The sequence below is a fragment of the Entelurus aequoreus genome, linkage group LG07, assembly GCF_033978785.1.
Source record: "Entelurus aequoreus isolate RoL-2023_Sb linkage group LG07, RoL_Eaeq_v1.1, whole genome shotgun sequence".
Taxonomy (NCBI): Eukaryota; Metazoa; Chordata; class Actinopteri; order Syngnathiformes; family Syngnathidae; genus Entelurus; species Entelurus aequoreus.
In genome coordinates, this window is record NC_084737.1 from 43509487 (window position 1) to 43535595 (window position 26109).

General features: G+C 39.1%; 1 protein-coding gene and 1 long non-coding RNA gene across 3 annotated transcripts in view; one reads left to right on the forward strand and one right to left on the reverse strand.

Annotated features, from left to right (window-relative positions):
- The window catches only part of slc2a4rg (SLC2A4 regulator), a 160947-nt gene that overhangs the window by 106397 nt on the left and 28441 nt on the right, over positions 1-26109 (forward strand). For both annotated transcript variants that reach the window (XM_062053732.1, XM_062053733.1), the window contains 2 exons: positions 24288-24388; positions 25016-25289. In XM_062053732.1, coding sequence (XP_061909716.1) covers positions 24288-24388; positions 25016-25289 — 375 coding nt within the window. The remainder of the gene's footprint in view (positions 1-24287; positions 24389-25015; positions 25290-26109) is intronic.
- LOC133653077 (uncharacterized) lies at positions 3578-6318 on the reverse strand. The gene is made up of 5 exons (XR_009826654.1): positions 6245-6318; positions 4405-4568; positions 4191-4262; positions 4053-4130; positions 3578-3950 (listed from the first exon to the last, which is right to left on the reverse strand). It is a non-coding gene; the product is annotated as an uncharacterized LOC133653077 (long non-coding RNA).

Here is a 26109-nt window from a genome sequence, read left to right on the forward strand (position 1 = left end):
ATTAAAACTAAATGTATTCGTTAAATTCAGTTTTTTTTTAGTTCTGTGTAAGTGAACTAAATTAAAATGACATTTATGTGCACATATGTACCTCAGTGACGTCAGATGACAATATTTAGAATAAGAACAAAAATAAAGAAAAACCTTGGGTAGTTCTTCAAGACTTTAAAATGAGGCAAAAAACTGCAATGTAAAATGATTTTTTATTGTTTACAAATGTTTTGTTCCAAACATTGCGCGAGCTGCACCTAAAGAATGGGGAACACAGATAAAGGACGAAGCGTCAATTATAATCACAAGTGGTGGTCACCTCAGAAGTAGACATGTTATAGGGAAAAGCTCTTAAACCACATCAAGGTACAAACTAATAACGGTTATTAGATTGTTATTTTTTCCCCCAGCTTACATATTTCTCCAATCATTTTTTTTTATGGAGCAACATAGGTGTGATACAATTTATTCACTTTTGTGTCATGGCATACCAGTACTGTATTCAGTTATTCTTTGATGACGCAGTCGATGGCCTGGACTGAGTTTCTGGATACCCTAAAGACTGGCTGAAGAATGCCCTGCAATAGGCCGCTCGCCTTGTCTGTCCAATAACAGAACCTCTGGCCATGCCTTTGGGGAAATTGAAGAAAAGTTCTTCAGTTACTAATCCATCCATCCATCCATTTTCTACCGCTTGTCCCTTTTTGGGGTCGCTGTAGCCTATCTCAGCTGCATTCGGGCCGAAGGCAGGGTACACCCTGGACAAGTCGCCACCTCATCGCAGGCAGTTACTAATCATGATAAACAGTACATCAGATATTTCAAGAAGTTGTCCTACCCTTCAATGCCAAAGCGCTCCATTATAAGGACACACCACCAACGCCGGATTGACCATTTCCAGCTAGAGCAGATATAACAATGAGTTAATTTTTTACCTCAGAGCCGCTTATTTTGAAATCTTTTAAATATCTAAATACTTACCACACTGTAGTGAAAAGTAGTGTCCGTACAGAGCCAGAGGGAGTACTAAAAATAGAAAATAGTAATTTTTCTGAGCACATGTAATAATTGTGTAATGAAAAAAATATTTCTCTACTTTGTAATCATCTACTAAATTGATGAAAAGAGCCGTCAACATCAATACTGGAAATGTGATGGATAGGAATATCTCTGGAAGCAATAATTGCAACCAAATATTTTTGTAATTTGATTCTGTGTTTCACATCATTGTGGGGGAAGTTTAACCTACTCTTCTTTAAAAATGCTCAACTTACCATGAGCATGAAAACACCAGTCATTCCCCGAGGTCTGGTGTGGGATCTCCTGGTAATACACATTAGCACCATGAAAATGTATACAGCCTTTGGGTTTACTACAAGAAATTTATATTTTATAGAGTAAACTTATTACCTGCATGTCTTTTCCAGTGAGCTCACTCCAGCTTCCTGGGACGATGTGCTGCGCAATGCTCCTGCAGTAAAAAAGCCAAATATGAATAAAATAAAATGCAATAAGCCACTTGGCATATTAAAACATGAAGACAAATTGTAAATAAACAAGTGAAAATTATATTACAACACTGCCAAAGCATGAACAAAATCACGTTTCACCAGTACTGGTCCATGACTGTGGTTGGGGACCCCTGTAGCACACCACTGGAACATGGCTAGAATGGGAACATAGCCGAAAGAAGAACATGTCTAAAACATGAGCATAGCGGGGAAGGGAAAGATGACTAGAACAGAACCATAGCCAAAACCAGAACATGGCTGAAACAAAAAGTGGCCAAAATGGAACTGTGGCCAGGATTATTATAAAGGGACCTAAAGATGGCTCTGTACACCTCATCACCAAAACCAGATGGCCAAAGGGCAAACAGAGTCCAGCAAGAGAATTTCTCTCTTTGCCGGCCTCAAAACCTACAATGGTCAATGCAGAAAGAGGCATAAATAATGTAATTGCACAAGAATTATAAGATATCTCCAGTATTTTTCTTTTCAACACTTACAGAGAAGGTAATGCTCTGGCCCGTTGTGCTTGCTCCACGCTGGGAAGAGGAGTGCATCCTTTAGATGTGCATCCCTCTGTAGTAAACATTTATGAATATTTTAGAAAGAAATTTCAGATTAGTGTAGCTATTATCATTTACATTTCATTGTACTCACTGGAAGGCTTGACATTGGATCGACGTCTTTGTGCTTCCACATTGGTACAATATACATGTTGGCAATGAAGACATATTTGCCCTGTAACAGTTTTGAATCCAAAAACATGTGAGGTTTTATATTAACCATTGAATCAGATTTTTTAATGACCAAAAGCAGCCTCTGTTGTGCAGCTCTAAGAGATCATACATGTCTCTGAGCAGCTTCCTGAACCAGCTGGAGGCAAGCATTTCCGATCTGTCATCACATTACAGATGTAACAAAGTTATACATATCCATGGAATAAGCAGTCAAGTGAAACAAACATAACAGTTACAGTACTGACCGTGGAGTCCATGTCTCTGGACAACCCAAGAGACCAAAACTCTTCTCGGGTTAAACACACCCTCCCTCTTTAACGATCAGTTCCATAGCCAGCATATGTATGGTCCGTGAAACAATGACACTGGACCTGTGTCAATCATACAAATAGTTAGAAAGCTACATGTATGGACACAAACACTTTTTTTTCTGAAAAAGTACCTCAGTTTCCACCTCCGATGATGAAGTCAGCATTTCAGCATCTACTGGAAGCACAGGGGCTGAAGGGGAATCCTTGGCCAACCAGGGTGAGTCCCTTAATGAGAGAGGAGGCATATTATGATACAGGGGAGGGATATTAAGATCTCTGAACAATAATTGCCTGTAAACAGCATTCAGTTTGACATACTTGGGCGCAGAGGTTTCAGTGATTCATACGGGGTGAGCTGAAAATAGAAAAAAAGCCATCAGCGATACTTTTGGTATGAAATGTAATGGGACATTAGATAAACATACCTGTAGATCAGGGGTGTCAAACGTACGGCCCGGGGGCCGGATCAGGCCCGTAAACAGGTTTTAGCCGGCCCGCGGGATGAGTTTGCTAAGTATAAAAATGTACCTGAAATTTATGAATGAAAGAAACAGCTGTTCTAAATGTGTCCACTGGATGTCGCAATAGCAATTCTTTGTATCGTTGTAGATGATGCTATATATGTACAAAATAAACCACATAAGGTTAGTGCACCAGTCGAGGAAAATGATCAAACTACATAAATAACATACTGTAATTTGATATTGATATAAGTTTTTTATCTTGATAGATTGAAAATGAACACCAATGACTGATGAACATTACCATATAATTTATTCAGAAAATATAAGTAACAACAAATAAAGATAGAAGTCTATTAACTGCAACATGTAAGTGTAAAAAAAAACCCAACAACATGATTTCTACAATTTCAGAATGTACTTGTTCTGTTTTTAAACAAAGAAAACAATCTGAAGTTTGTCTATATTTTTAAGTTATCGTGCCGTGATTTTACCAGTCCGGCCCACTTGGGAGTAGATTTTTCTCCGTGTGGCCCCCGATCTAAAATGAGTTTGACACCCCTGCTGTAGATGGTCTGGCTCCAGTTTGGGTCCATGGTTCGCCCAGGTCTCCCTTTCTTCCTCACATCCTTCTTGAGGACCTCCATTCCAGGTTGGATGATGAAACGCTTGACCCCTTTCTTCATCCTCTGCCGTAAACATCCGTGCCTCTCGACCAAACATCAGGCGGAAGGGGGAGTACCTGGTCGATGCCTGTACACAGGTGTTATGGGCATACACTATCTCCCTGAGCTTGTCCTCCCACTTCTCCTGTTGGCCCCTGCTGGTCTTCCCAATAGACACTTTAAGGGTTTGGTTCGTCCTCTCAAGCCAATTGGTCTGGGGGTGGTATGCTGACGAAACCCGATGTTCAATGCCCAACTCCTTGAAAGCTACCTCAGCCTATACACGAAAAAGGAGTCTGTTACTTGTGTTTTGAGGAATGTGTGTGTCTGCTAAAAATATGGCCAGTTCAAACGTGCAGTTGTAGAAAAAGAAAGTTACCTCTTTCTTGAATTCAGTGCCCTGGTCAGTGAGGATAACTTCAGGCAAAACATGAGTAAAGAAAATGTCCCTCAAGGCCTGTGGGGCACCACAGAAATTATAAACCCACTCACCAACCATGTACCAAGGTGATACGACCTTGATGGGCTTCAGCTCAGGCGCCTCAGTCTTTAATTTTTCAAAGCGCTGGCAGTCAGGACGTGTGCGCACCTAAAAGCAGTAATAAAGGGAAACATTGTAGACATGATTTGATTCCACAACACTTTGCGACCTACTACTAACTACTAACCTGAGTGTTTCAACTAAAAATTCAAATTAGAAGCAAATATCTTCCTTCTAGGAGCTTGCTTACCCAATCCAATGTGTCCTGTGTGATGGACCGCCAATAAAACCGGGGAGCAATCTTCGCTTGCATCCTCCGTGGTCCAAAATGGCCTGCATGGACTTCGGTTAACACAGCCACTTTCTCCTCCTCTGTCAAAATGACCCTTCTGTTCCCATGGTACAGGACCTCTTCTACACAGGACAGCAGCACACACAATATTGTAGTGAAATATATATATATATATGCATGCGTCGAGCTCATAGAGCAATACCCTGTGTCGGTGCACGTACCGCTTTTAGAAAGTCACGTGACTGATCATGAGCTGTTTGTCACGTGACCGATATGCGAACTGTGTCGCACCGACGCCTTCTCTGTGCCCTGTGAGCGGGTCTTTTCTATACAGCCGGAGAAATAATAACTAAGAAGAGACGACTGAAGTGTTGATAACCAAACTTAACCCCCCCCCTTTTTTTTAAATAAAAGTATTAAAAAAAAATCCCAGTCCACAAGCATCCTCATTCACAACACGTTCTCTTAGATTTCCATGTTATGATACATGTTCACATTATTTATTGACTGTATCTAAAAAAGATAAAAATATATTTTTATTTAAATGAAAATATGAAATAATCCTAAATGAAATACAATGACTTGGTTTATATTATTGTATATACTAGGTCATAAAATCAGTGTCAGTTGAGTCGGTCCATAGGTTGCCTGTAGGAATTTTTCATGTCCAGCAGATGTCAGTATTTAGTGACACAGTATCAATTAGTGATGGGTCCGGCAACACCGATGCATCGGCGCATGCGTCGAGCTCATAGAGCGATACCCTGTGTCGGTGCGCGTATCGCTTTTAGAAAGTCACGTGACCGAACACGAGCTGTTTTGGTCACGTGACCGCTCATGAGCTGTTCTGGTCACGTGACCGCCCATGAACTGTATCGCACTGACGCCTGCGCGTCAAACTGTTTATTAGGAAGCGGCGCAATGCGTGTTGTTGACGAACACCGTTAGGGCCGCTTGTTGTCACTGTCACTCAAAGTTGCATTTCAAAATTACCCAGAATAAATGTGTTTATTTTGTTTAGAATTCAGATGGGTTTGATTTGGTGCGCGGCATATATTGGCTGTGCGGCGCACGGTGTGCGCGGAGGACGCTAGAGCACTGCGCAATTGCGCAGGCGCGCACCTTAGAGGGAATGTTGCTCACAGGGCACAGAGGAGGCGTCAGTGCGATACAGTTCGCGTATCGGTCACGTGACCAAAGCAGCTCATGATCGGTCACGTGACTTTCTAAAAGCGGTACGCGCACCGACACAGGGTTTCGCTCTATGAGCTCGACGCATGCGCCTATGCATCTGTGTTGCAGGACCCATCACTACTGTTACTAGAGAAGGTACAGGAATGACGGCGTGGCGAAGTTGGTAGCGTGGCCGTGCCAGCAATCGGTTACTGGGGTTCAATCCCCACCTTCTACCATCCTAGTCATGATACATGTTCACATTATTTGACTGTATCTAAAAAAGATAAAAATATATTTTTATTTAAATGAAGCTATTAAATAATCCTAAATGAAATACAATGACTGGTTTATATTATTGTATATACTAGGTCATAAAATCAGTGTCAGTTGAGTCGGTCCATAGGTTGCCTGTAGGGATTTTTAATGTCCAGCAGATGTCAGTATTTAGTGACACAGTATCGACACAGTATCAATACAGTTTTGCAATGTGTCGAAACGCTTTATGAGGCCTCATCAACCCATCACTAGTATCAATACAGTTTTGCAATGTGTCGAAACGCTTCATGACGCCTCATCAACCCATCACTACAACACAACATAATCTCATCATTAAAATAATCACCTCAGTAGATGTTTGATGCATAGAGACCGAAACTCCTGCTCAGGACAGAGAACCTCCTCTGGCAGTGACCGACAGCAAACTGTCAGAAAGATGGCATTTTCCAACTTAAATAGCCCATAGCCCCGCCCACTAGCTGGGACCAATTTGACAGGGGGAATTAAGAAAACAGTTATTTTGTAAATTACACCATAAATAACCATCACATGTCTAAAAAGTATTCACATAGTACTTTTGGATGTGTAGATCAGTCCTTTTTTGTACACAGTATATTCAGGCTTTAGACAATACAACTTTCAAATGTCCAGTGTCCTTCTGTAACACCCAGCTTTTGAAGATCATGGTTTGACCCAAATTTGGCCTAATTAGTCAATGCAGGTGTGTTCACCTATATAAAGCCCTCAACCCCACTCTGACACTTTTAGTCAATTGTTCAGAGCCATGGTGAGTGACAGATAACAATTTGTTTGTTGAGCACATGCTTTTCACTGACTAACAAGATTGAATGTTTGTAATTTGTCCATGTTGAGCTTCCTAACAAATGTGCACTAGTGATGGGTTGATGAGGTGTCATGAATAGTGATGGGTTGATGAGGCCTCATGAAGCGTTTCGACACATTGCAAAACTGTATTGATACTGTGTCGATACTGTGTCACTAAATACTGACATCTGCTGGACATTAAAAATCCCTACAGGCAACCTATGGACCGACTCAACTGACACTGATTTTATGACCTAGTATATACAATAATATAAACCAAGTCATTGTATTTCATTTAGGATTATTTAATATCTTCATTTAAATAAAAATACATTTTTATCTTTTTTAGATACAGTCAAATAATGTGAACATGTATCATGACTAGGATGGTAGAAGGTGGGGATTGAACCCCAGTAACCGATTGCTGGCACGGCCACTCTACCAACTTCGCCACGCCGTCATTCCCGTACCTTCTCTAGTAACAGTAGTGATGGGTCCTCCAACACAGATGCATCGGCGCATGCGTCGAGCTCATAGAGCGAAACCCTGTGTCGGTGCGCGTACCGCTTTTAGAAAGTCACGTGACCGATCATGAGCTGCTTTGGTCACGTGACCGATACGCGAACTGTATCGCACTGACGCCTCCTCTGTGCCCTGTGAGCAACATTCCCTCTAAGGTGCGCGCCTGCGCAATTGCGCAGTGCTCAGGCGTCCTCCGCGCACACCGTGCGCCGCACAGCCAATATATGCCGCGCACCAAATCAAACCCATCTGAATTCTAAACAAAATAAACACATTTATTCTGTGTAATTTTGAAATGCAACTTTGAGTGACAGTGACAACAAGCGGCCCTAACGGTGTTCGTCAACAACACGCATTGCGCCGCTTCCTAATAAACAGTTTGACGCGCAGGCGTCAGTGCGATACAGTTCATGAGCGGTCACGTGACCAGAACAGCTCATGAGCGGTCACGTGACCAAAACAGCTCGTGTTCGGTCACGTGACTTTCTAAAAGCGATACGCGCACCGACACAGGGTATCGCTCTATGAGCTCGACGCATGCGCCGATGCATCGGTGTTGCCGGACCCATCACTAGTCATGAAGCGTTTCGACACATTGCAAAACTGTATTGATACTGTGTCACTAAATACTGACATCTGCTGGACATAGCCATCCAGTAGGCAAAATCCAAGGGATAAAAACTGACCACATTCCAACACAAGTTTTAATTGCACACACTCAGTATACATGTACTAATTTGGACAACCAATTCAAAGTCATGGTCTAATTATTCCAAAACCAACACAGACATTTAAAATATGTGATACGAAAACACACAATTTTCCCATTGAACTATGTGTATATTATAAAAAATGTCTAATCATACCACACTATTCAAAAATACATCGATTTAACCTATTTAGTAGACCTGATGGGTAATATATGCAAAACACTTCACACTTGGACATGTTTGACGCATTTTAGTTGCTTGATGGACAAAGATAGAAAATGGATGGATGGCTGGATATTTTTGATGGATTACAAACCTTTTAAGAGGTCAGGGAAGTAAACAAGGTAGGAATGGTTCACATATTTTTAATATTCAATATTTTATTATATTTCATATTGTAGTGGCGGGCAATCAAAAGCCCGGTGTATACGCATGACGCAACTTGTGTAAGTCATTTTAGTTACAATATATTTTCTTACACAGGTGTGTTCAAAGTGTTTGCCTGCCAACACAAGAACAGGTGCATTCATCTGTTTTGAACGTTATTTTAGTCCCACCATCGTTTATTCCACTGTGATTCTAGTTCTACTCAGTCCAGGTAACGTATTTGTTGTGCAAATACTCTCAAAGGCCCACTGTGTAATATTTTAAATTATTCTATTGCCAGAAATGTAAAGAGTTGATTTGAAGGAGGAACTAATCTGTTTAAATTTAAATACAATGTTTGTGAATGTTACTATTTTATTTTGTTAAAGGGGAAATGTGACATATTGTTTAGTTGCCACTACTCTTCCTGGGGTCAAGACAATAACATCTAAAGAAAATCTCAATAATACATACTTAGAAAATACAGGTAAAAGCCAGTAAATTAGAATATTTAGAAAAACTTGATTTATTTCAGTAATTGCATTCAAAAGGTGTAACTTGTACATTATATTTATTCATTGCACACAGACTGATGCATTGAAATGTTTATTTCATTTAATTTTGATGATTTGAAGTGGCAACAAATGAAAATCCAAAATTCTGTGTGTCACAAAATTAGAATATTACTTAAGGCTAATACAAAAAAGGGATTTTTAGAAATGTTGGCCAACTGAAAAGTATGAAAATGAAAAATATGAGCATGTACAATACTCAATACTTGGTTGGAGCTCCTTTTGCCTCAATTACTGCGTTAATGCGGCGTGGCATGGAGTCGATGAGTTTCTGGCACTGCTCAGGTGTTATGAGAGCCCAGGTTGCTCTGATAGTGGCCTTCAACTCTTCTGCGTTTTTGGGTCTGGCATTCTGCATCTTCCTTTTCACAATACCCCACAGATTTTCTATGGGGCTAAGGTCAGGGGAGTTGGCGGGCCAATTTAGAACAGAAATACCATGGTCCGTAAACCAGGCACGGGTAGATTTTGCGCTGTGTGCAGGCGCCAAGTCCTGTTGGAACTTGAAATCTCCATCTCCATAGAGCAGGTCAGCAGCAGGAAGCATGAAGTGCTCTAAAACTTGCTGGTAGACGGCTGCGTTGACCCTGGATCTCAGGAAACAGAGTGGACCGACACCAACAGATGACATGGCACCCCAAACCATCACTGATGGTGGAAACTTTACACTAGACTTCAGGCAACGTGGATCCTGTGCCTCTCCTGTCTTCCTCCAGACTCTGGGACCTCGATTTCCAAAGGAAATGCAAAATTTGCTTTCGTCAGAAAACATGACTTTGGACCACTCAGCAGCAGTCCAGCTCTTTTTTCCAGGGTCAACGCAGCCGTCTACCAGCAAGTTTTAGAGCACTTCATGCTTCCTGCTGCTGACCTGCTCTATGGAGATGGAGATTTCAAGTTCCAACAGGACTTGGCGCCTGCACACAGCGCAAAATCTACCCGTGCCTGGTTTACGGACCATGGTATTTCTGTTCTAAATTGGCCCGCCAACTCCCCTGACCTTAGCCCCATAGAAAATCTGTGGGGTATTGTGAAAAGGAAGATGCAGAATGCCAGACCCAAAAACGCAGAAGAGTTGAAGGCCACTATCAGAGCAACTTGGGCTCTCATAACACCTGAGCAGTGCCAGAAACTCATCGACTCCATGCCACGCCGCATTAACGCAGTAATTGAGGCAAAAGGAGCTCCAACCAAGTATTGAGTATTGTACATGCTCATATTTTTCATTTTCATACTTTTCAGTTGGCCAACATTTCTAAAAATCCCTTTTTTGTATTAGCCTTAAGTAATATTCTAATTTTGTGACACACGGAATTTTGGATTTTCATTTGTTGCCACTTCAAATCATCAAAATTAAATGAAATAAACATTTCAATGCATCAGTCTGTGTGCAATGAATAAATATAATGTACAAGTTACACCTTTTGAATGCAATTACTGAAATAAATCAAGTTTTTCTAAATATTCTAATTTACTGGCTTTTACCTGTATATGCCTTTAAATGCTATACGTATAACAGTACTACAATCCATTATATATCAAATAAAAAATACAAGGGAATAACAAACAGTTTAGTGTAGTTTTGTTTTTAAAATCCTTACATTATTTGACTCCTTTAATACATGAGGCAGCCTATTGCATTGGGAAGCAGCTCTGTACAACAGATTTTTTTTGCATAGCACATGTTCTTGCTCCTGGTACTACGATGTTTCCATTATTCGTCTGTTGTCTAGTGGAGTGTCTGTGTCTGTTACAAACATATAATACTTTAGGATTAAATTAAGATTTCTGGCCTCGTTTTAGTATGAATAGTCAAAAAAATACCAGCAGGTTTTTTAGTAAGTGCTTATCAACATATAACCATGATAAATTGTGGTGCATACTGTCAGTACTTGTCCAAAGTGGGTACTTCAATGCCAATCTTACAGCCTTATTTTACATAATTGGGAGCTTTTGAATATTTTTCTTTGGAGCGCATGACCAAATCACTTCGGAGCATAATCGAGATGAGACCAAGTGACTGTAAAACTTGTTTCATTGAAAAATCAGTAAAAAAAAATAGGCACATCTTCTAATAACAGACAGTCCTGCCCATTTTACACACAATCTTGTTTATATGACAAGACCAATTGAATTGATAATTTATGGTTAACCCTAACAGCTCAGTTTCATTCTCCAAAGAAATACCTTTTTCAAGTAAGTGACAGAGGGTGTACATTTTTTAATGTACGTTTATTGCCCAGAATCATGTATTTTGTTTTACTGTTATTACTGTCAAAAAAACTGGATACACTGTCCAGTTCACTTTGCAGTACATTGTAGTAAACTGTATTTGTATTTTGTGCCAAATGTAGCAAGTTTTACGACGTACTGTAATAGCTCAATACTTTGCGTTATTGTTAAATGTCAGCAATAATCTTACAAGAAGATTCACTCCATACTTGGTGGTGGTAACCGTAGTAATCAACTATAGTAGCTACAGCTGCTTCTGGAGTAGACTGACTGTTTTATGGGTGCCACCCATAAAAAAAGTCTGGACACGCACTGCTCTGCGTCTTACTACTGAGTACTGTAATACTTACTACTGTACAGTCTTTGATGATTTCCAAGTGTCCTGTCCAAATGAACATGTGTACAAATTTCTCGCAAAATTTGATATGTTTTTAAGTTTGCTAAAGCCTTTAAAGTACCAGTAGAGTGGGAAAATAAGTTTACTTTATATGCTTACTTGTGTATCATTTTATCCATTAAACCATATCCAATTTACAAATCCGCAAAGTATGTGAAAAAATAACGTTTTAACATCACAAATTGCCACAAATTCAGTCAGCTATTTAGAATATTCCGCTCCGTATATTTTCTGCAATTTCCGTAGATTCTACGTAAATGTAGTAACGCTTCTGCACGCTGACCATGTTATCAGATTAATCATACTGGAAATTACAGCTGCAGCTATCAAACATTTCAGTAATCGAGTATTCTATTGAATATCCCGATCGATTAATCGAATAAATCATATTTTTGCTTAAACTCCCCAAAAAACATTTTTTTATTTTTTGTCCTGTCCAGCTTCTCAGACAAATCATATTGTTGATGTACCAACCCCGTTTCCATATGGGTTGGGAAATTGTGTTAGATGTAAATATAAACGGAATACAATGATTTGCAAATCATCTTCAACCTATATTCAGTTGAATATGCTACAAAAACAACATATTTGATGTTCAAACTGATAAAACATTTTTTTTTTGCAAATAATCATTAACTTTAGAATTTGATGCCAGCAACACGTGACAAAGAAGTTGGGAAAGGTGGCAATAAATACTGATAAAGTTGAGGAATGCTCATCAAACACTTATTTATTTATTATTGGATCCCACAAGTGAACAGGCAAATTGGGAACAGGTGGGTGCCATGTTTGGGTATAAAAGTAGATTATATGAAATGCTCAGTCATTCACAAACAAGGATGGGGCGAGGGTCACCATTTTGTCAACAAATGTGTGAGCAAATTGTTGAACAGTTGAAGAAAAACCTTTCTCAACCAGCTATTGCAAGGAATTTAGGGATTTCACCATCTACGCTCCGTAATATCATCAACGGGTTCAGAGAATCTGGAGAAATCACTGCACGTAAGCAGCTAAGCCCGTGACCTTTGATCCCTCAGGCTGTACTGCATCAACAAGCGACATCAGTGTGTAAAGGATATCACCACATGGGCTCAGGAACACTTCAGAAACCCACTGTCAGTAACTACAGTTGGTCGCTACATCTTTAACTGCAAGTTAAAACTCTCCTATGCAAGGTGAAAACAACACCCAGAAACGCCGTCTGCTTCGCTGGGCTTGAGCTCATCTAAGATAGACTGATACAAAGTGGAAAAATGTTCTGTGGTCTGACGAGTACACATTTCAAATTGTTTTTGGAAACTGTGGACGTCGTGTCCTCAGGACCAAAGAGGAAAAGAACCATCCGGATTGTTATAGGCGCAAAGTTCAAAAGCCAGCATCTGTGTTGGTATGGGGGTGTTTTAGTGCCAAAGACATGGGTAACTTGCACATCTGTGAAGGCGCCATTAATGCTGAAAGGTACATACAGGTTTTGGAGCAACATATGTTGCCATCCAAGCAACGTTACCATGGATGCCCCTGCTTATTTCAGCAAGACAATGCCAAGCCACGTGTTACATCAACATGGCTTCATAGTAGAAGAGTGTGGGTACTAGACTGGCCTGCCTGTAGTCCAGACCTGTCTCCCATTGAAAATGTGTGGCGCATAATGAAGCCCTATATACCACAACGGAGACCCCCAGACTGTTAAACAACTTAAGCTGTACATCAAGCAAGAATGGGAAAGAATTCCACCTGAGAAGCTTAAAAAAGTGAGTGTTAAAAGGAAAGGCCATGTAACACAGTGGTGAACATGCCTTTTCCCAACTACTTTGGCACGTGTTGCAGCCATGAAATTCTAAGTTATTATTTGCAAAAAAAAACAAAACTGTGAGTTTGAACATCAAATATCTTGTCTTCGTAGTGCATTCAATTGAATATGGGTTGAAAAGGATTTGCAAATCATTGTATTCCGTTAAATTTACATCTAACACAATTTCCCAACTCATATGGAAACGGGGTTTGTAGATGCCCATTTCGGCTGTACAAATTTACTTTACAAAAGCAAAGTGTGGGATACTTCTCTTGTTGCCTTATTTGTATTTTGACTTTATTCAATGGATTTGTATTATTATTTGGTGCAGCCGGGCCGTAGCAATATTTTTGCTTAATTAAGGTTTACTTATGCATGTTAAGATGTGCCCTCAATTATTGTTTGGCCTAATTGTCTTTTATTTCCTAAAACTGTTTTCATTATTGAAGGCTGACACGCACAGCTGAAATGCGTCCGTGGTTGATGGTGCCAATTTGTGTGTGCTAATACAAACAGGTGCGCTCACAGCTGTCTCTCGTGCGTTTTTGATGATTATTATACATTGCAGTTTAAATGGTGGTTTCTCCACGCAAATCCGCTGAGCTGTTTTCAACCTGCCAACAATACATAAACAATATAAAAAGTCAAACCACTTAATAATGACAACAGTTTTAAATTTTAAGAATGCAATACAGTTCATTGCAATTTTTGCATGCAAAATAGTAATCAATGTTCATTTTGCCATTACATGTTTGAGATGAAAACACATATGTATAAAATTACTTAAAAATGTATATTCCATGAGAAAGTTCAAATAAAACTATATTCTTAGTATCAAAAATAAAACAAGAACAGTTTTCATTATATCACACATAAAAAGTGGATTAGGTAGTGCCTTTAAGGCCATGTCCACACGAACACGGAGAGTTTCAAAAACACATATTTGGGTTTTACACAATCTCCAGCCACACAAGTGTAGTTTCTAAACTGTCTGTGTCTACACACAAACATACACCTGCTGTCATGCACATTTTGTCCAATCAGAAGCCTGAAAAAAGCAATAATAGCTGACTTGGTGCAGCATTACACCTCTTATGTTTATTTTGATATACTTTAGATGTACAATGACACGTACATTATCTTTAAAACCAGCCTGCACGTACACAGAGCCCTGGGAACATTATTAAAGAGCGAATGCACGCCTTTGCTGCTGAAACCCAACACTCAAAGAATTATAACGTGTTCAGCAACATGGTGATATATTACATGTGCAGTTAAGTGTACATTATTTCTAAAATCAGCACGTACTAACGAGCTAATGAAACCATTGTGCATGTTTAAAGGCCTACTGAAATGAAATGTTCTTATTTAAACAGGGATAGCAGGTCCATTCTATGTGTCATACTTGATCATTTTGCGATATTGCCATATTTTTGCTGAAAGGATTTAGTAGAGAACATCGACGATAAAGTTTGCAACTTTTGGTCGCTGATAAAAAAGCCTTGCCTGTACCGGAAGTAGCGTGACGTCACAGGTTGTGGAGCGCCTCACATCTGCACATTGTTCACAATCATGGCCACCAGCAGCGAGAGCGATTCGGACCGAGAAAGCGACGATTACCCCATTAATTTGAGCGAGGATGAAAGATTCATGGATGAGGAAAGTGAGAGTGAAGGATTAGAGGGCAGTAGAAGCGATTCAGATAGGGAAGATGCTGTGAGAGGCGGGTGGGACCTGATATTCAGCTGGGAATGACTAAAACAGTAAATAAACACAAGACATATATACACTCTATTAGCCACAACACAACCAGGCTTATATTTAATATGCCACAAATTAATTTGCATAACAAACACCTCCCCCCTCCCGTCCATATAACCCACCAATACAACTCAAGCACCCGCACAACACACTCAATCCCACTGCCCAAAGTACCGTTCACCTCCGTAAAGTTCATACAGCACATATATTTCCCCAAAGTCTTGTACGTGACATGCACATAGCGGCACGCACGTACGGGCAAGCGATCAAATGTTTGGAAGCCAAAGCTGTGTACTCACGGTAGCGCGTATCCAACTCAAAGTCCTCCTGGTTGTGTTGCTCTAGCCGGCCGCTAATACACCGCTTCCCACCTACAGCTTTCTTCTTTGCTGTCTTCATTGTTCATTAAACAAATTGCAAAAGATTCACCAACACAGATGTCCAGAATACTGTGGAATTTTGCGATGAAAACAGACGACTTAATAGCTGGCCACAGTGGTGTCCCAATATGTCCACACAATCCGTGACGTCACGCGCAAACGTCATCATACCGGGACGTTTTCAGCAGAATATTTTGCGGGAAATTTAAAATTGCACTTTACTAATCTAACCCGGCCGTATTGGCATGTGTTGCAATGTTAAGATTTCATCATTGATATATAAACTATCAGACTGCGTGGTCGGTAGTAGTGGGTTTCAGTAGGCCTTTAAGTGTCCTTATAGTGTGTTTACAGCCAGCAAGGCAGTGTTGTTGAGCTTGTAACTGACAGCGTACAACCGTGACGTCATCACAAGTCTCCGTTTGTGCTGTGAACACGCATACGCTAAGCGGAGAGTTTTGGATCTCTACACTTTGGCCTGCGTTTGTAATAGTCTGCGTTTTTAAAGACAAAAGTATGCGTCTGCGTGTGAAAAGAGGCCGAAACGTGAGCTTTGACTACTAAACGAGGCAAAATGCTATAAAAATAAAAAAATAAATTAAAAAAATATTAACGACGCCTCGAGTCAGCGAAAATTCCTCAAATATATTTTGTAATCGAATTACTTGAGGAATCGTTTCAGCTCTACTGGAAATAAGTAAAAATTGGAAAGAGATGTGCTGTTTATTATTTACAATTCTTATGTAAGACAAGAACACATGTTTTTCTTTTTTTATGCATTCAAAAATGTGAATAAATGGCTAGCAATTGAGTCAACACATCGAGGGTCCTCTACTGCGCTCATTATACTCTCTCTAAAAACATCTAGAAACCACCAACAATACTCTATTTACATGTTGTGACCTGCAAATTAACCAAATATGAGTGATATTGTTATTTTAAGCGTCAAAGCAGACAGACTATTTTAGCGGCACATTGATAGCAGTGAGCTAATGCTAACTTACACTGCTATTGCTGACACACTAAGCCAGCGGCTGCTACTGCTTCGTCTCAAACTTGCTAAAAGTAAATTCGAGATTGTAATTCATGCATCTCTCACCTGGTGTTGGACAAATGTGGCCATGGACCGAGAGACTGGTCCACTTTGACATCTCCGAGTTGGCAAAAAAGATACAAAAGACGCTCGTAGCTGCAACTTTGTTTTAACCCTTCATGAGGATTGCGTTTGAATCTTCATCTACACCGAATTATCCCAGCAAGAGTGGGAATGTTACAGTAAGTGCTTGTTTTATTATGGTTTATTATAGTTTGTTTGTATGTTTAGCAGCTAGCAATGCTGCTGGTGTTATAGTGTCACAATAAAGCTGCATCTGAATTGATTAACGTGGACCCCGACTTAAACAAGTTGAAAAACTTATTCGGGTGTTACCATTTAGTGGTCAATTGTACGGAATATGTACTGTACTGTGCAATCTACTAATAAAGTTTCAATCAAGCACTCGGCTTCTAAAACGTATTGCTCATCCTCTTTGTTCTGGCTCAAAAATATAAGGTTTTGAATCTAGACCTAGGCCAATGACAAATTTTGCTTGACGATATATTTACCTACAAATTATTGCAGATAAACAATATTATTTTTATGAGACCAGATTAACTATTGCTGTCATGATAATCCATAACAATAATTAGGGATGTCCGATATCGGCCTGCCGATATCGGCCGATAAATGCGTTAAAATGTAATATCGGAAATTATCGGTATCGTTTTTTTTATTATCTGTATCTGTTTTTTTTATTTTTTTTATTTTTTTATTTTTTATTAAATCAACATAAAAAACATAAAGATACACTTACAATTAGTGCACCAACCCAAAAAACCTCCCTCCCCCATTTCTTTCTGTTATCAATATTCTGGTTCCTACATTATATATCAATATATATCAATACAGTCTGCAAGGGATACAGTCTGTAAGCACACATGATTGTGCGTGCTGCTGGTCCACTAATAGTACTAACCTTTAACAGTTAATTTTACTCATTTTCATTAATTACTAGTTTCTATGTAACTGTTTTTATATTGTTTTACTTTCTTTTTTATTCAAGAAAATGTTTTTAATTTAGTTATCTTATTTTTTTTTTTTTAAAAGTACCTTATCTTCACCATACATGGTTGTCCAAATTAGGCATAATGTGTTAATTCCACGACTGCCTATATCGGTTATCGGTATCGGTTGATATCGGTATCGGTAATTAAAGAGTTGGACAATATCGGATATCGGCAAAAAGCCATTATCGGACATCCCTAACAATAATGCATATATATACTTTGAAATGCAATAAACTTGTATTTATTGTGAATTTTAACATTGTAATTGGAACAAAAATGTTTGAATCTCCAAGTTAGATAAAGCAAACAAATAACAATAAAATATACTTTGTCTGTTAAAAAAAAATTGCACTTGAATAAAAATTACAACCAAAAGCAATACAATATCCTGGGGGGGGCTCAAATATACACAAACATAACACTAAATCAAATAGCTACATAAAGTATTGACAAACAAAGTTGCACTTCAATGTAGACCTCTGAGTAGTCAATGTAGTCAGAGGTCGAGTTGTACATTACTTAACTGACAATCAAGTTAGGACCTTCTTAAGCAAAAGTGGAAAGTAACAATATAAACATGAAAGTTCAAACAGATATATTAACAGGTCATATGCAAAACAAAATTAGGTTTGGCAAATGTGAGGAACACCGACATGACATGACAACATGACAGCACTATTAAAAAATGCTAGTTTTATAACAGTATTAAATGGCAGCATGCCTTTAGTGTTGTATTTAACCACACTTTCTATGAGCACAAACCATTTTGCACTGTTTTGTTTACACTGACCTGGTTTGTTCACCAAATGCGAAGTGAGTACTGACTGTCGGTTGTGTTTCAAGTGGGTGTGCAGGTTTGTTGTACTCGCGCACATTCGGCAAACTGATTGTCGGTGTTGAATGTTGATAGTCTCATCTTGTTCCAAAGGTTTAAACTGAAATATTCTCTCATTGGTGCGGTGGAATTTGGTTTTGTGACCATTTTGTCCATGTTAGCTGCTACATGCTAACTAGTTGAACTGTGTGATGCTAGTGGGCCAGGGGCCCCGTGTCACTGCACAAAGAGTCAAAGACACTTAATGAGGTCATGATAATTCACCCCCTTCTTTTCATTCAGCTATGGTAAAAACGCGCATAGCCGCTAAAAGCGACTTATCAAATATCGGCCAAGGCCTATCCATATCATAATTTTTCCCAAAGTAATCAATGTTGGCTCTCACAAAGTCTGTTTGTTTAGCATTGTTGTTGATGGGGAAGGGATCTGTGTTTTTTAACGCTACGTCACGTATTACGTGACCTCATTAGCGCTCAAAATGGCTCGGGAATCTCTGTGAGATTGATACTAATTTGATCATATCTATTTACTCGTAAACTTTGGAAGTCATTTTGATGTCATACATCAGATATATGATAATGATAACAGCTTCAATATAGAGGCAACTTGTTTTTCCACTCTACTGGTACTTTAAAAAGGTTATAGTTGGCTTAATAATAATAATATTAGTAAATAAAAAGAATAAATAAAAAAACCTCTAGGGGGTTAGCAAATCAAAACTCTAATGATATGTTTTACAGACAATAAATTGTACACTGTATCCCAAGCTTGTGCAATAGCACACATCACATAGTACAAAATGTGAATGTTTTGAGCTGATCAATATGTGATCTCTGAAAGTGGTACATTGGTCAATTTCTTCCACAGCAGGACCCCCACCCACACATAAAACATACAGCTCATTAAAAACAAGAATTTTGTTTTTCATTCTAAGTGGGCCAAATCACTGACACTTACATTAGAAAACAAATTGTAAATGACTGCTGTTTTCTGTTAGCTTGGTCTGATGTTGCTCACATGTGGTCCAAGGAATGCTCAGGGAGTTTGTGAGTTTGCTCAGATACATGAAAAATTTAAGGGAACATTACATGTGACCAACATGAGGATATGTTTTGCTCCTTCACATCTTCTTTTGCTACTTAATGTAGAAACGATAAAAGGTTTTTAGCAGTTAGGCTTGCAGTTTACTACCAACAAAAAAAGGACACTGATGTGGAAAGCAAGCCCAAATAACAGAAAGTTGTAAGCGATGCATATAAATGAAGACAGTCCAGATGTAGAGGCGTAGAAGGATTAAGGCACCAAGTGACAGCATGTGGTCAATATGAAACTTAATATTTCCTCTGGCATTACAGTGTTAAATACTCCACAATCTGTTGATTGGACTATTCAGCCTCAGTGGAGCAGAGACACAGTAAAGAGCATTGAGATGCACAAAATGTTGGATAAATATTTCAAAAGAAATGGTCAACTTTTATGAGCAGCTGCAACTGAAATAGTTTGATTCCTTTGCTGGCAGTGAGTTAAGAAGATTGTTAAACGTGGATATCGCCAGACTTACTGTAGCAGTGTTAATGCAAGAAAAACGCTTTCGGAATTAGGTGATTTGTGTTTGTTGGACTTAAGAGCTTTGCTGCTTAGTTTTTATGAGTATCATTTAAACATGGCATTAGGCGCACTCCAGCACCAATGAAGAACAGATTAGAGCAGCGCAGGAGAATGTAGCGTTAACTCTTGACACACAAATTGATCTTACCCCTTCCCGTTTCCCTCCTTGCACAGCCTTGTTCTCATGAAGCTGTTGAAAGGTGCTAATATAACACACCCACTGTCTTTCATTAGCTGAAGTGCAGGTCCTTGCCTGCTCATGGGAGAACTACCAGCCCCTTATAAGCCACAGAGGAAATAATGGAGGAAAAAACATATGTTCACCTTTTCCCATGTCCTTAGACCAGCCTCTGAGCCTTGCTGGGATATATACGTACAAGTTTTATGCAAATTCATACTGAAATTACATGGAAAAAGCATTAAATATTTTGTTTGTTGTGGTTTTTATGCAGAAAAAAGTCACTTTGACAGTGACTCACTCTTTAAATACACTTATCAATTGACCCTAATTTTACCAAAGATTTTGCGATTCTTATTTTTCGGAATCGTGTGGGGACACTTTCTTTTACAGCATGACTGTTTCCTACGTGCAGTAAGTTATGGCTGGATAAGTTTGGCCTTATCAAACACTTGGTTGAACATCCCTGACCTGTGACCTCTTAAACACATGTTTCGCTGAAGTAGTGCCCATATTTACAGGTGGTCCTCTGTTTACAATGATCCAAGTTGCGACGTTGATAACAAAAGTGTTCCCATAAATCAATCAAAAACTTAATTTTGGTCCGGTAACAAGAGATTTTCTCGAGAACTAATAACTAGAACACAGGTGTCAAACTCAAGGACCATGGCCCACCACATCATTTTATATGGCCCGCCTCCGGAGGCCTGGAAATAGCATGTCAATAAAGTACTTTAATTTTTGTTACTAAATGTATTTGTTCGTTCTTTTTTGACAGAAAAGAAAAATACATGCGATGGATGGATGCAATTGCGTATATTTTAAACTTTAATATTATCAAATAATGCAAAGCATATATCATTTTTTTAAATTTTTTTGTAAATAATTAAATATCTGCTTGACATACAACTTGTAGACTGTTACAGTGACAATGGACTTTACAGTATAATTCTGGTGACTGAGCTACCAGTTTTTACTGTAAAATTTACGGTTGCTTTTACTGTAAATGGAAAAACAGTCCCACTGGTTTTTTACAGTAAAATTCTGGCAACTGAGCTTCCAGTGAAAAAAGCTGTGTTACTGTATTTCCATTTACAGTAGTACACCGTAAAAACAACAGCCATAGATGATATGGTAAAAAAAAATTGGCAGCTCGGTTGCCAGAATTTTACTGTTAAACACAGTGGCATTAACATAATTTGCTGTAATAAACACCACACATTTTAAGGTAACATCCTGGCAACTAAGCTGCCATTTTTTTATTAAACACCCCACATTTTAAGGTCACATCCTGGCAACTAAGCTGACATTTTTTTATCGTAAAATCTACATATATTTTTTTACAGTGTCCGTAAAACAAAACTAATAACCAAATGCGGAGACAAATATGTAATAATTTAATGAGGCGTGGACATGTTGATGAATCACTGTTACATGCGACCCTCTGAGGGCAGCCATAACTGCAATGTGACCCTCGATGAAAACGAGTTTGACACCCCTGTGCTAGAACCAGCCTTTGTGGATGGGTGTGCTTGAAGAAGCTAGCTGCTGTTGTGACAACTACATTGAGGAAAATACAGAAGCGTTATGTATCCCAAGAGTGGCAGCGCACCAAATAAAAAAAAAGTCATCACCATAGAAGTGAAAATGAACAACATAAAAAGATATGAGACAGGATAAACGCCCACCAACATTAGCCGCACATTTCTTCCCAATCTTCTTGCCTGTTGCGACCTTTATTGAAGATAGAATATTCATGCTCATGGATGCTAGAGGGGTCATTGATTCTGTTATGTTACAAGAAGATCTGGCAGGAGAAGAAGAGGTTATTTTTCTTAACTAGTCTGGAACAATCTTTTAAGAAGGTGGACATGCCTGCAAAAGCTTTTATTGTGAAGGCCGGGAGTCTGCGTTTAATTTTGGAGCACTTGACAAATGTGATGTGTGACATGACAGTGAGATGAAGAAAGATGTAAATAATGGTCTCAGAAAATAAGTAAAAAGGTGCCATATGTAGTAATATGGCCAGAAATGGTACTTTAATCACGGTCAAAATTCTGTAATCCCCTCCCACTCTCCATGACTGATGTTGCCAGATACACAGTCGAATCCGAATCCTACTCCAAGGAACTTCAAATGGCAATCGGCGAGTCCTACGCTGTAGGTTTCTCTTGTTTATGCTTCTTGCAAGATGGTTTACTAAGTAATTATGCCACATTTTACTTATGTCAATTAGCCAAATGTATTTGTAAAGTTACGCAGCAATATTTTCGTCAGGAATCGGGACAGATTGTTGGCATTACCCTGCTAAAATGTATAGTTTGACCGCACAGACCGCTATCGAAATAATTATATGTAATAATATATTACATATCACATAGGCCTACTTTGATGGCAAGCCAAGGCCAACAGTAAAATTACCGCCACATTTCGATCAGCATAACTCCATGTTGCATCCAACCTGATGCACTGCATTCTCTTCCATGTACGCACATCACCATCTTTCAGTGCAGAGTGCAATTCTGTGAGGCAACCCACGTTACGCAAAAACCACGTTACGCATAAATCATATAGCCTACTACCATGTCAATACACAAAGTAGAAAATCATTACATGTAATGCATTATATTGTGCCAAGCAAATACCACCCCATATGTGCCTGATGTACATACAGTACCAAAAGCCGCAATTAACCATGCTAATGTTGGAACACATTTCCTCAGTGTATCAGCATATTGAGAACGAAATAGGCACTGACACTACCCATACTCATATGTGTCACTGACCGGGCTAGCATGCTAAGCTACACTCGTGTGATGGTGCTTCGCTCCTAAGCATTCGTTGCATGAACATACTAGCTTTGTTAGACAAGATCATAGACTGCATTGGACAATACAGTTTACATAACAAATGTCCATTTCCATTTATTACAAGTAATAAGAAAATTTAAATGCCTGACTTACCTATCAAGGAGGAAATTAGCAAGTTTGGCGTCAGATGAAAACATCTTCTCCGCCTTCAATCGTCTCCGTCTTTTAAAGGCATCCCCGGTACAAATCCTCGTTTTGTTCCTGACTTTGTCATGAATAAGTTGAGAATTGTAACGACGCCTTTTAGATTTACTAAGGTCTGACATGTTTAGTAACTTTACCAGTGGCAGTAGCTCGACGAAGATGGCGGTGAGTAACTGGCAACCTGGATGTGACACACTCACAAACGTTTTAATTGGTCAAACGGTGAAGGGCGGTTCATCGAAATAAAAAAAATATTTCGGGGCTGTAAATCTAATTTTGAAATAAGCATGTCCCGGCTGAACTACCGTTATCAGTTATAAAAGCATTCGAAAATAACATGATTTATGAATGCCTTTCGACATATCAGGGCCATTTAATGATGACATGACATGAAATTATTACATATGGCACCTTTTAAATAAGGAATTGTTCTGTTTTTGTTATTGTTTCATTTAATTCTCATGTTTAATCTTTTTTTTTTTTTTACTGTATTTTATATGTGCATTATGTGTTATGTCTACAGTGTGAGTAACTTAGAAGTTATTTAAGCTATAATTGTTGAATAAGATCCGACATACACGAAAGTCGACTTATCACTGTGTCATAACTCGTTCTTAACTAGAGGCCCGCCGCCGCCCCCCTGTATGTAATATCGATATAGCCCTCCAACAGCTGCACTTTTAATATCTATCAAACCACCATCAGAAGGTTAGTAGAGTTCATTTATTCTTGTCATTTTAGAATATATAAAAGAGCCCAACAGGCAAGTGCTCCATTTGACTGATCTTTCTATCTGTGAGGTCTCTGTTTTAGCAACTTTCTGCTCCAATATGTATTTAATGGGGATAGCTGTCTACCCCTTGTTGGGCAGCGTTCAATACCCCACGAAAGCCTTTCTGTTGAGGCTGTCAGTTTGAGGCACTTGGAGGAATCTGGCAGCACCAAAGAATACGTCCGTTATTCTGTCTTGGAAATCTCATCAGCATCCAGCTAATGAGTGAACGCAGAGATTGATGATGGAGTCAAACAAAGTTAAAGGGAATGGTGTCATATTTGTGTTGCGCTTACATATGTTGTGGCCCATTTTTCAGAACTCAATGAAGGTGATGTTCAAGTGTTTGTGGAAGAACTGTGAAATGGTCCTCAGCACATCCTCAGGAATCCAGCGGCACGTCCGCACCGTCCACCTGGGGTGAGTTGACCCTGTAAAGATTTAGATGTGCGTTTTGTTATGTAATTTGTTACACGTTGCATTCATTGCTTCACCAGAGATCTCTTTTCCTTTTTTACCTGTTTTGTGTAATCATCATTTTATAGCTTCAGACCTGTTGTGTGAAAAGTTAAGATTTAGATTCTGAGGTGAGACAGAAAGCATGTTTGTGGTCATCAGCTACAAAATGTTCAATATCCAGTTTGCTTCATCACTTAAGCTGCACACTACCTTCTCCTGCCACCTGCTGGTTCCAAGAGGAGTTACATATCCACTTAACTAGCTTTTTAATGGCATCTAGTCCATTCCATCACCTGTTAATAAAAAAGTAATCAGTATGTGATCATTTTCATCCATATTCTATGACAATTGTATTTTGTGCATCACATTGGGTGGTGTTTCCAATATTATCAGCCACACCTCCCAGCATGATGCATTGCTGTGAACCAAGTCCACAATATTGTTAAACTAATATTAAACTCTTTGACAGTCTTGCTTTCAAATATATTTAATTGATTAGTCTCGGTCCCCACCACACTGACAGATTGTAAATTAATAGCTTTTGGACACAAATTAATTTCTGATTAGTTTCCTTTGGCTACCTTCCAGGCGTAACAGTGACTCTGACTACAGCGATGGAGAAGAGGATTTTTACTACTCAGAGATTGAGGTCAACATGGACAGTCTGACAGAGGGCTTGTCCAGTCTCACACCCACATCGCCCACCACCGCTGGTCCTCCACCTGTCTTCCCACTTCCGCTCGCCGACGTCTCTCACTCAGAGCACCTCAACATGAATGAACAGCAGAGCCACACCCCGACACTGCTCAGCCAATCAGCGCCTTCCACGCTCTGCCACATCCGCACTGACCATGCTTACCAGGTAGGTCCATGCCACACATATGGACAGGGGACACACACAACACACAATTGGTGAACAAAACAAAAACAGTGTTACTAGAGGTATGTATCTCTGCAATTTGAGATGATTCAATATGATTCTACTGTAGATACATGGAGAACAATATAATTTAGAAACGTATTTGGTAGGAATGGATTTGATGCAATATGATCCAATATGGTTTGATTGATTGATTGAAACGTTTATTAGTAGATTGCAAAGAAAGAGAATACATTCTATGAAACAGTACAGTTTACACAGTACAGTACATATTCCGTACAATTGCCCGCTAAATGATAACAGCCAAATACGTTTTTCAACTTGTTCAGAGGTTTGTGCAGTACAGTTCCTTGTTCAAAATAGACTTTAATTTTACATTATAAATGATCCCAGGTCAGTTCTATAACTTCGACACAGTTTATCGTCAAATAAATAAAAGACCATCTAACAAGTTTTTATGTAGAAAGGGTTAATTTGTGTCCTTATTACAAAGCTTTTTTAAAAATTATTATTTAAAAAAAAATATATATATATATTGGAATTCAAATGTGAGATTGGAAAATACAGTGTTGTAAAATTAAATTGATAACAATTCAATGCATACAAACTGAGTGCAGGAATATTTGTTACTTCAAAACGCAAGACCTACTTTTGGTAAATAAAACTGAAGCAATCGATGATGTCTCAGAACCAGCCAATGAGGTGTCAAGTTTGCAGTCACGTTACAGGGGTCTTACGGTTCAGCTGCAAACAGGCAGTTTATGCAGCACTACACACAACAGCAGACCATGCAATATAATGT